This window comes from Amblyraja radiata, chromosome 46 (assembly GCF_010909765.2).
Source record: "Amblyraja radiata isolate CabotCenter1 chromosome 46, sAmbRad1.1.pri, whole genome shotgun sequence".
NCBI classification, from domain to species: domain Eukaryota; kingdom Metazoa; phylum Chordata; class Chondrichthyes; order Rajiformes; family Rajidae; genus Amblyraja; species Amblyraja radiata.
In genome coordinates, this window is record NC_046001.1 from 156,833 (window position 1) to 168,964 (window position 12,132).

A 12,132-nucleotide genomic window follows, 5' to 3' on the forward strand; every position below is an offset into this window, starting at 1 on the left:
TTTTGTGTACCTTCGATTTTCCAGCATCTGCAGTTCCTTCTTGAACAGGGATAATAGTACCCATGGATTACCTTACAGCCACTTGGGTTAATGTCTTGCCTGGGAGACATATAGTTCCCCACTCGTGTGGCCGCCTGGTTTACGTGCTTAAGTCTTCTGTTCCCGCTCCAGCGCGATGTTGCAGAGGGAAGATTGTCCAGCATGGAAGCAGGAGAGGTTCAATGGACCAGTGAGAAAGGCAAAAAGGGGAGATTAAACCACTGTTTTCCACAGGTTCCTATTGCAACCGTACCTGGGATGGATGGCTGTGTTGGGACGACACTCCCGCCGGATCAACCTCTGTGCGGCATTGCCCAAACTATTTCCAGAGCTTTGATCTTACGGGTAAGTCAGCAAACTACTGGTCGCCCCTTTTGAAACAAAAGGTCTGAGCTGTGATTTGTGAACTGTCTTGGTTCTTGGTTTCTTGGTCCTCCCAAAATATTCCAAATGGAATTTAAACTGTGGAGGTGGTGCCCTATCTCCCCCCTCCCCCCACACCTTTCTCCTCCCCCTCCCCCACCCCTCTCTCCTTCCCCTCCCCCACCCCTCTCTCCTCCCCCTCTCCCACCCCTCTCTCCTCACCCCTCTCCCTCTCCACACAGTATACACTGATGACACACACAGTACAATTGGAAAACCTAAACATGGCTCCCCAGTAAAACAACACAGTGATGGCCACAAATGATTTGGGGGAGGCAGAGGAACAACTACGGGACTGCTTGGAGTCAGTAGACTGGGCAATGTTCACCTATTCCTTCACTCCAGAGATGCTGCCTGACCCGCTGAGTTGCTCCAGCTTTTTGTGTCCAGCTATGCGATGAATATTGTATTTTGCCGATTACATTCTGTGCTGCTACCTCTTCCCGCCTATCTTTGCATTGAGGCCGACATTTAGCTTGACGAGAGCTAACAGTGTAACCCTTGTCTTATTCAGAAAAAGTAACCAAGATTTGCACGGAAAACGGAAGGTGGTTCCAACACCCAATGAGTAACCGGACGTGGACAAACTATACCCAGTGTACGGTGTACACACAGGGGAAGAAGATGGTGAGAAACTCAGTTCGTAAACATAGAAACATAGAAAATAGGTGCAGGTGTAGGCCATTCGGCCCTTCGAGCCTGCACCATTCGCCATTCAATATGATCGTGGTCAAGGTGGATGTGTTCATCTCCAGCTCACTACAAACATCATCCATCCCAAAAAAGATTATTTTCAACTGTTTTCCTTCCAATTTGTCTCACAACATCTTCTCGTTCTCTGCCACCTCCCTTCTTTCAATTCATTCATCGGACACGAGGAATTGCAGATGCTGGTTTATTAAAAAAAAGACACAGTTGGAGTAACTCAACATGGATAATAATAATAATAATAATAATAAACTTTATTTATAAAGCGCTTTAAACAGCCGCAGTTGCCACAAAGTGCTGTACATGAGAACTCATGGACAAAAAGTTATTACAAACCATTAAAAACCGTAAAACGAAGGACTAAAAACAGTAAAAATTAAAAGACATTAAAAGCACTAAGAACAGGAGCAATGCCTCAGCCAATGTCGAAAGCCAGAGAATAAAATGGGTGCAATGGATCCAGATGGGGCACAGGGAAGAGTGGGGGGGAAATGTTGAGGGGGGGGGGGGGGGGGTTATAGTTTACATAAAATTGGATATTTGTGGAAATCCCTGCCACAGAGGGCAGTGGAGGTCAAGCCACTGGATGGATTTAAGAGAGAGAGTTAGATAGAGCTCTAGGGGCTAGTGGAGTCAGGGGATATGGGGAGAAGGCAGGCACGGATTATTGATTGGGGACGATCAGCCATGATCACAATGAATGGTGGTGCTGGCTCGAAGGGCCGAATGGCCTCCTCCTGCATCTATTTTCTATGATTTTATGGACAATTCAGTGTCCATACCATTAAGTAGTAAGCTACCAAGTAGAGTATGAGATTTTATTCCATATAATTGTTGCGTTGTTTGTTGGTTGGAACTACTGCTATCCATGGGTCTGTCTGCTCCATCCACAAGAAGGTAGGGAGGGTCGCGGCCTGGCTCCAATTGAGCAGCGATGATTCAAGAGACTCCTTGTTGGGCCACTAATGGAGTGGAGGCTCTGCTCCCTCCTCTGAGTGTTGGTGATGGGATTTAACGTATTCTTGACTTGAAGATGGCCAGAGCCAGCCTCATCGCAGCAATGGGTCTCTCCACAGGTCTCACCATTTCTTGGTCCTCAGGGCAGGAGATATGCAGTGAACTTTCTGCTGGAAACCCACACGATTCTAGGAGACAAATCTATCCGGCTCCTGGAGTGGGAAGGGAGGGTCCACGTGAGCTACCTCAGCTCCATTTCCAGTAAGGAGGCTATTTTGTTGGCACTGACTTTTCAATTGGAGATCTTGAGAGTTGATTGGGGACCACCATGCCAGTGCACCTGGCCCCAGCCAAAGTGGCCATTCACAGGTCCAAGCAGCGGCCTTCGGAGGGTTCATGTTCAGAAGAAGCCATTCTCCTGCCTTCTCCCCATAAACATTGAAAGTAGGCATGCAGGTGCAGCAGGCAGTGAAGAAAGCGAATGGTATGTTAGCATTCATAGCAAAAGGATTTGAGTCTAGGAGCAGGGAGGTTCTACTGCAGTTGTACAGGGTCTTGGTGAGACCACACCTGGAGTATTGCGTACAGTTTTGGTCTCCAAATCTGAGGAAGGACATTCTTGCCATAGAGGATTTGAGTATAGGAGCAGGGAGGTTCTATTGCAGTTGTACAGGGTCTTGGTGAGACCACACCTGGATTATTGCCTACAGTTTTGGTCTCCTAATGTGAGGAAAGACATTCTTGCCATAGAGGGAGTACAGAGAAGGTTCACCAGACTGATTCCTGGGATGGCAGGACTTCCATATGAAGAAAGACTGGATAGACTCGGCTTGTACTCGCTAGAATTTAGAAGATTGAGGGGGGATCTTATAGAAACGTACAAAATTCTTAAGGGGTTGGACAGGCTAGATGCAGGAAGATTATTCCCGATGTTGGGGAAGTCCAGAACTAGGGGTCACACAGTTTAAGGATAAGAGGGAAGTCTTTTAGGACCGAGATGAGAATTTTTTTTTTTTTCACACACAGAGAGTGGTGAATCTGTGGAATTCTCTGCACAGAAGGTAGTTGAGGCCACAGTTCATTGGCTATATTTAAGAGGGAGTTAGATGGCTAAAGGGATCAGGGGGTATGGAGAGAAGGCGGGGATGGGATACTGAGTTGGATGATCAGCCATGATCATATTGAATGGCGAATGGTGCAGGCTCGAAGGGCCGAATGGCCTCTACTCCTGCACCTATTGTCTATGTTTCTATATAGGGCTCTGCAGAGACCTGTGCTGCATCCTGCATTTTAATTTTGTGTGCATTTTGTAAATACTGAAATATGAAAATTGTAAGGTAGACAAAATGGTGGAGAAACTCAGCGGGTGCAGCAGCATCTATGGAGCGAAGGAAATAGGTGACGTTTCGGGCCGAAACCCTTCTTCAGATGTGACATGTTAACAAAATGTAAACATGTTAACAATTTTTGTTTTGAAAAGCACGAAAGACTACGTCTTTCGTGCTTTTCAAAACAAAAATTGTTAACACGCTTGCATTTTTCATATTTCAATATTTACAAAATGCCCACAAAATTACAACGCAGGATGTAGCACCTACAAAACCGAGCCAGATTTCCTCCACCTGCATCTCTAAACCAAACTTGACCAAACCTGCTTCCTGTTGAGGCTGCTCCTACACCTCTGGATGGGAACCGGATGCCGTTCGTCTCGAACGTTGACTGTTCTCCTATCCAAACCAACATGATTGAGGTAACAGAGGTCAAGGGTCAAAGATCAAAAACTTTATTTGCCACTTGTGCTTACACACATAGGAACTCTTGTGCGGCTAGTCAGAGAGTCGAATCAAGTCAAATTAAAAATTAAAAAGACACACAGAAGACACATAATCCATAAAAACACATACCACTCCAGAAAAAAAAAAGAAAAAAAAAAAAAAAAAAAAAAAAAAAGGTTGTTGCGTTGATCTGCCTCTCTAATAATAATAATAATGGATGGGATTTATATATATAGCGCCTTTCTAATACTCAAGGCGCTTTACATCGCATTATTCATTCACTCCTCAGTCACACTCGGTGGTGGTAAGCTACTTCTGTAGCCACAGCTGCCCTGGGGCAGACTGACGGAAGCGTGGCTGCCAATCTGCGCCTACGGCCCCTCCGACCACCACCAATCACTCACACACATTCACACACATTCACACACAGGCAAAGGTGGGTGAAGTGTCTTGCCCAAGGACACAACGACAGTATGCACTCCAATCGGGATTCGAACCGGCTACCTTCCGGTTGCCAGCCGAACACTTAGCCCATTGTGCCATCTCTGTACGTGTACGTTGATGGCTTTCTGTCTAACCTTTGTGTTTGCAGATGGCATTGAACCTATACTACGTGGCCATCACAGGACATGGAATCTCCATCATCTGCTTGTTGATTTCCCTTTGCATTTTCTTCCACTTCAAGTAAGTGTACACTTTCAAAGTCTTCCGCCAAAAAGTTTGCTTCTATCTTTATGGCGGCACGGTGGCGCAGCGCTGGAGCTGCTCCCTCACGCCAACAAAGGCCCAGATTCGATCCTATCTACCGGTGCTAGCTGTAACGAGCTTGCACGTTCTCCCCTTGACCTGCGCGGGTTTTCTCCGGGAACTCTGATTTACTCAAACACTCCAAAGACGTGCGGGTTTGTAGATTAATTGGCTTGGTGAAATTGTAAATTGTCCTTAGTGCGTGTGGGATAGTGTTAGTGCGCTGGTCGGCACGGACTCGGTGGGCCGAAGGGCCTGTTTCTGCGCTGTATCTCTGAACTGAACTAAACTAAAGGAAGTCTGTGGTACACAAAAAAAGCTGGAGGAACTCAGCGGGTGCAGCAGCATCTATGGAGCGAAGGAAATAGGTAACGTTTCGGGCTGAAACTCTGAAGGAAATAGGCAACGTTTCGGGCCGAATCCCTTGGGAAATAGGCAACGTTTCATGCCGAATCCCTTGGGAAATAGGCAACGTTTCGGGCCGAAACCCAAGGGTTTCGGCCCGAAACGTTGCCTATTTCCTTCACTCCATAGATGCTGCTGCACCCGCTGAGTTTCTCCAGCTTTTTTGTCTACCTTCGATTTTCCAGCATCTGCAGTTCCTTCTTAAAGATAAAGTAAATCTGTGATGCCGAGAGGGTGAAACAGCCCAAGCATCAGGAGAAACAGTTTTACGAAGCTTATATCTAACTCAGAGAGGGTGATCTCAGGGGAGCACAAAGTCTGCACTCGATCTATTTCAATCCCCTGCTTTGCAGATGAATGTTTCTGAACCCGGACGTGAAGCAAAGTTTTCTTGCTAATTGTCACCTTGAGGGCAGGGTCTGTCCACACATCCTGACCAGCTCAGTGTCTGGCTTCCAGTCAACACACACTCCCACACAGCAAAACACAGCAAGAGCTTCATTCTCTTACAATGTAATCAAACGGACAAAGATGATGACCAGATCCATTTCCCGCTATTCAAACCAGGGAGATGACGTGCCAGAGAGGCTATATTCTGCCTTGAAATTTTCACCTCAGGGGAAGCTTTTTTTTAAAACTAGCATTAAGTAGGCCTCAAGAGAGAAATATTCTGGAGTGGAGATTATCTTGGCAACAATTTTATTTTATGCATTTCCTGCAAGGCTTTGAACTCTGCCACTTTGATGAATGTTCATTCTGTTAATACTGTGGATATTCCAATGGTTCAAGTTCAAGTTCAAGTGAGTTTATTGTCATGTGTCCCTGTATAGGACAATGAAATTCTTGCTTTGCTTAAGCACACAGAAAATAGTAGGCATTTACTACAAACAGATAAATGTGTCCATATACCATGATATAAATATATACACACATGAATAAATAAACTGGTAAAGTGCAAATAACAGAAAGTGGTTGCTAATAATCAGAGTTTTGTCCGAGCCAGGTTTAATAGCCTGATGGCTGAGGGGAAGTAGCTATTCCTGAACCTGGTTGTTGCAGTCTTCAGGCTCCTGTACCTTCTACCTGAAGGTAGCAGGGAGATGAGTGTGTGGCCAGGATGGTGTGGGTCTTTGATGATACTGCCAGCCTTTTTGAGGCAGCGACTGCGATAAATCCCCTCGATGGAAGGAAGGTCAGAGCCGATGATGGACTGGGCAGTGTTTACTACTTTTTGTAGTCTTTTCCTCTCCAGGGCGCTCAAATTGCCGAACCAAGCCACGATGCAACCGGTCAGCATGCTCTCGACTGTGCACCTGTAGAAGTTAGAGAGAGTCTTCCTTGACAATCCGACTCTCCGTAATCTTCTCAGGAAGTAGAGGCGCTGATGAGCTTTTTGGGCGCATCGTGCCCAAGTGCGGAGATGAGGTGCTGTTCTTTGGGCTTGCGTTGGGCTTTATTAGAGCAGTGCTGGGGAGGGGAGGGTTAAGGCAGGATGGTCCAACAGGGAATGGGATAGAGGATTAAATTAACAGGCAACTGGAAGATCAGGGTCACTCCTGAGGACTGATGGAGGGAAAAAGTGGCGGCGCAGTGTGGCGGCATTTTGCAAGCAGCGCAAATTGGTCGGGATCAAATATAACAGTTTTGAACTAGTTATGGCCCTGCCCCACGGTACATTCCAAGAGCTCTCCCGAGTTAAAAAAAACTCATGGTAAGCACGGAGAATGTACGTAGCCGGTACGTCGGAGCTCGGGGACGTCTCTTAGCGGCTCGTAACGCTAACGGCAGGTACTCGGGAAACGCGGTAAGCTCGGGAAGACTGGTGAAGATTTTTCAACATGTTGAAAAATGTCCACGAGAGCCCCGAGTACCGACGAGTGGCCATTACCGTAAATCTCCCGAGTTGGAATCCGGGCAAACTCGGGAGAACTCGTACAGTGGGACAGGGGTTTTAAGCAGATCAGAACCTCATCTTCTATCTGGGGCTGTTGCAGCCTTTGGGATTTGTTACTGAATCCAACAATCTCAGACAACCCTTTGTGTCAGAACCGGCCAGTTCTGAAGCAAGGTCATCCACTTGAACTCAGTTTCTCTCCCCACAGATGGTGCCTGATCAGCTGGCTATCTCCAGCCTCCTTTTTTGCCTCCAGCTCCCAGCAGCTAACCTGTTCCTCCCTCTCTGACTGCCCTGATCCATTTATTAACTGGACAATGGTGTCACCTGGACCAGCTCAATGTCCACCCTGTCACAGACATTCCCTTGTTCTCTCCACACTTGCATCTCTGCAACCTAAAACACGCTGGTTTTCTCAGGGTCCCAGCTCCGAGGGAGGGTGGTCCACCTGAAACACCAATCCTGCATGAAAACAGGCCCTTCAGCCCACTGAACCTGTGCTAACATCAAGCACCCACTTGCATTCACCTCATTTCATTCTCCCCACCTTCCGACCAAGTCTTCCTGGATACCACCACCTGCCCACATGCTGGGCACAATTTACAGGGTCAAACTAACCCACAAACCCGCACGCCTTTGGGACGCGGGAGAAAACCGGAGCACCCAGAGGAAACCCACGTGGTCGCAGAGGGAACGTGCAAACTCCACACAGACAGCACCCGTGGTTAGGATTGAACCCGGGTCCGTGGCGCTGTGAGGCAGCAACTCTACAGCTGTGCTGTGCCATAAAAGTTCTGATGACAGGTCATGGGAAGAGGCGTCGGCTGTTTCTTGCTCCACAGATGCTGCCTGATCTGCTGAATATTTCCAGCGTTTATTGCTTTTGTTTCCAATTTCTAGCATCTGCAGTTTCTTTGCATGAAAGCTCTGAATGTTAACACCATATCCTTTTCACAACCAGTCCTTACTGTGTGGGGGGGAAGGGATGGAAAGCTGTTTCAGGGTAACCCTAAAACACTGTATTTCACTTCTTGCCCCAGGAGCCTCAGCTGCCAGAGAATCTCACTACACAAAAGCCTCTTTGTATCGTTCATCCTCAACTCCATAGTCACCATCATTTGGCTGTCTGCCGTGGTAAACAACAAGGAACTGATGGAAAGGAATCCTGTAAGTTTTACCTGCTTTCAGAGGAATGTCCGTGTCAGTGGGAGCTACGGGGATCGCTGGTCGGCACAGACGCGGTGGGCTGAAGGGCTGTTTCCACACTGTATCACTAAAAAAACTAAAACAGTTGGCACTAGGTCATCGAGGCCGTGGTTTCCTGATGCACAGCGCTGTGTGAATGGGAACACGAGCAGCCATTTGATTACGGGCTCCCTCTCGTACGGGAAACTCTCCTGCCCCTCCCACATGGTCGGAACCACAGCCCTTCCTCGCACATCTCCAAGCTGCGCTAAAGGCTTGCGCTGAAATGCAAAGACAAACTTGTGAGAAACCATTGAATTCTAATAATAATAATAATGGATGGGATTTATATAGCGCCTTTCTAATACTCAAGGCGCTTTACATCGCATTATTCATTCACTCCTCAGTCACACTCGGTGGTGGTAAGCTACTTCTGTAGCCACAGCTGCCCTGGGGGCAGACTGACGGAAGCGTGGCTGCCAATCTGCGCCTACGGCCCCTCCGACCACCACCAATCACTCACACACATTCACACACATTCACACACAGGCACAGGTGGGTGAAGTGTCTTGCCCAAGGACACAACGACAGTATGCACTCCAAGCGGGATTCGAACCGGCTACCTTCCGGTTGCCAGCCGAACACTTAGCCCATTGTGCCATCTGTCGTCCCCAATTCTGTTCCAACTCCACCTCACCCCCTCTCCAAACAAGGCCTTTGTACCATGTGGACACAGTTTGGGTGATAGTTTCAATGGGGCAGGGTGAGGGGATTGTGAGGCAGATTGGGAAGAAAGCAGTGAGTAATATGAAATGATACATCAGTAAGAAGTTTGAATTTAAGACACCTCTTAAAATCTTGCCGCAGACAAAGAAATTACTCAAAAAGATACTGAGCTAACTTTGGGTTGGATTACAATTGGAGACAATACAGGGGTAAGGGGAAGCAGAGGGTGCCTAATACCATCTTGTTCCGCAAAATCCACAGCAACAATAACTTGCATTTACAAAATAACATTTCTCAAGGCACTTCACTGGAGAAACATCAGAAACCAAAGTACAGAAAGAGATATTAATCAAAAGCTTGGTCAACGAGAAACCATCTTGAAGGAGAGAGGTGGGGAGGTTTAAGGTGGTTGCTCCAATGCCGCAGAAGTTGGATGCAGGGCGTCACAGCGGCAGAGTTGCTGCCTCACAGCGCCAGAGACCCGGGTTTGATCCTGACTACGGGTGCTGTCTGTGTGGAGTTTGCACGTTTTCTTCCCGTGACCTGCGTGGGTTTTCTCCGGGCGCTCCGGTTTCCTCCCACGCCCCACCTGCGGGTTTGTAGGTCAATTGGCTTCGGTGAAAATTGTAAATTGTCCCCCAGTGTGTGTGTGCGCGTGTGGGGTAGTGTTAGTGTGCGGGGGGGATCGCTGGTCGGCACGGACTCGGTGGGCCGAAGGGCCTGTTTCCGCGCTGTATCTCCAAACTAAACTAAATTAGAAGTCTGCAGTGGAGCCATTAACATCTGGATAGACTTGGCTTATACTCGCTAGAATTTAGGAGATTGAGGGGGGATCTTATAGAAACGTACAAAATTCTTATGGGGTTGGACAGGCTAGATGCAGGAAGATTGTTCCCGATGTTGGGGAAGTCCAGGACAAGGGGTCACAGCTTAAGGATAAGGGGGAAATCCTTTAGGACCGAGATGAGAAGAAACTTTTTCACACAGAGAGTGGTGAATCTGTGGAATTCTCTGCCATAGAGGGTAGTTGAGGCCAGTTCATTGGCTATATTTAAGAGGGAGTTAGATGTGGCCCTTGTGGCTAAAGGGATCAGGGGGTATGGAGAGAAGGCAGGTACAGGATACTGAGTTGGATGATCAGCCATGATCATATTGAATGGCGGTGCAGGCTCAAAGGGCCGAATGGCCTACTCCTGCACCTATTTTCTATGTATCTATGATATGTTCGAGGTCAGGGTGGAGGAGATTAGAGTGATAGGAATGGATGTGGACATAGCACAAGGGGAGGATTAACAAAATAGTTGAAGAGCAAATATTTACAGATGACGGGGAAGGACGTGCGAGTGGGACTAATCAACTCTTTGTCCCAGGACGGGTGCAGGTACATTAGGTTAACAGATTCCTGCCATGCTGTATCATACTCCTGTCCTGAGATTCTAACCTAATTCCTGCAGACTATTTAATGATGTGTATACACATAGAGGAATCTTGACTATTAATTGTGAATCATTAACTTGCAGTTTGAGTCTAGGAGCAGGGAGGTTCTACTGCAGTTGTACAGGGTCTTGGTGAGACCACACCTGGAGTATTGCGTACAGTTTTGGTCTCCAAATCTGAGGAAGGACATTATTGCCATAGAGGGAGTGCAGAGAAGGTTCACCAGACTGATTCCTGGGATGTCGGGACTGTCTTATGAAGAAAGACTGGATAGACTTGGTTTATACTCTCTAGAATTTAGGAGATTGAGAGGGGATCTTATAGAAACTTACAAAATTCTTAAGGGGTTGGACAGGCTAGATGCAGGAAGATTGCTCCCGATGTTGGGGAAGTCCAGGACAAGGGGTCACAGCTTAAGGATAAGGGGGAAATCCTTTAAAACCGAGATGAGAAGAACTTTTTTCACACAGAGAGTGGTGAATCTCTGGAACTCCCTGCCACAGAGGGTAGTCGAGGCCACAGTTCATTGGCTATATTTAAGAGGGAGTTAGATGTGGCCCTTGTGGCTAAGGGGATCAGAGGGTATGGAGAGAAGGCAGGTACGGGATACTGAGTTGGATGATCAGCCATGATCATATTGAATGGCGGTGCAGGCTCGAAGGGCCGAATGGCCTACTCCTGCACCTAATTTCTATGTTTCTATGTTTCTATATCTAATATTAATATATTTGGAAAGAAACACATAATGAACCATAATGAATAAGTTGCTAGTTGAGTGGGGTGGAAGATATAGCAACAACCTGAGGCTGGGCTGAGGCCTGTGCTGAGGCCTGTGCTGTCGATTCCCAGGGGACCTTGTGAGGACGGTTTCAACCAGTGGCAAATGTAGTCTCTAGTGGAGCAGGGGCCAAGACGGAGAAATTTGCAGGAATTCATGCACCCGTGGTTTCTTAGCGGCCAACCTTGGACACTGAGGTGGACTTGAATGAAGGGTACAGTAGAAACCCTTCGGCCCACCCAGTCCGTGCCGACCAGCGATCACCGCACGTTAAAACTATCCTACACACACTAGGGACAATTTACACTTATACCAAAGCCAATTAACCTACAAACCTGTACGTCTTTGGAGTGTGGGAGGAAACCGAAGATCTCGGAGAAAACCCATGCTGGTCACGGGGAGAACGTGCAAACTCCGTACAGACAGCGCCCGTAGTCAGGATGGAACCCAAATATCTGGTGCTGTGAGGCAGCAACTCTACTGCTGCGCCACCGTGCCACCCTCTACACTGGCATCAGGGATGCCCCACATCCAGGCAGCTGTATTCCATCTGTGTGCCCTTCCCGTGTCCTCGTTTACACAGGTTGACGAGTCTGGGCCAGGAGTGGACATGATCCTCTTGGCCTATATCAACTCCATATCCCTCACAGGCACAGATCCTGTTGACCTGCAGAGAATGCATGAGTGTCAACAGCTACAAAGACAGATGTGTACAGCAATTCGTTCTTCCCCCGCACACACAATTAAAGCATGGAATAATCTCCACCCAACTATAGTTACCCAACCAGATGCAACTAAATTTAAAGTAGCTCTTTCTTCCCAATAACCCTTTCTGGCTTAAGCCGTCCCTCCACCACCTCCACAGTTTAAATTCCATTTGGAATATTTTGGAGGACCAAGAAACCAAGAACCAAGAGCATGAGGGGTCCCTTGGAAATGTCTTTGTGTTGCTCCATGAGGCATGGTGGTGCTTCCTGTAGGGGCTGCTGATGTACCCACTCTGTCGTCCTCATCTGCCGTCCAGACACACAATGGCTGCCACATGGCAGTGAGAGGGA

General features: G+C 47.7%; 1 protein-coding gene across 4 annotated transcripts in view; it reads left to right on the top strand.

Annotated features, from left to right (window-relative positions):
* Positions 1 to 12,132, top strand: part of LOC116968763 (calcitonin gene-related peptide type 1 receptor-like) — a 47,015-nt gene that overhangs the window by 26,403 nt on the left and 8,480 nt on the right. For all 4 annotated transcript variants that reach the window (XM_033015583.1, XM_033015582.1, XM_033015585.1 and 1 more), the window contains 4 exons: positions 274 to 384; positions 977 to 1,089; positions 4,495 to 4,586; positions 7,989 to 8,115. In XM_033015583.1, the coding sequence (XP_032871474.1) occupies positions 274 to 384; positions 977 to 1,089; positions 4,495 to 4,586; positions 7,989 to 8,115 (443 nt within the window). The remainder of the gene's footprint in view (positions 1 to 273; positions 385 to 976; positions 1,090 to 4,494; positions 4,587 to 7,988; positions 8,116 to 12,132) is intronic.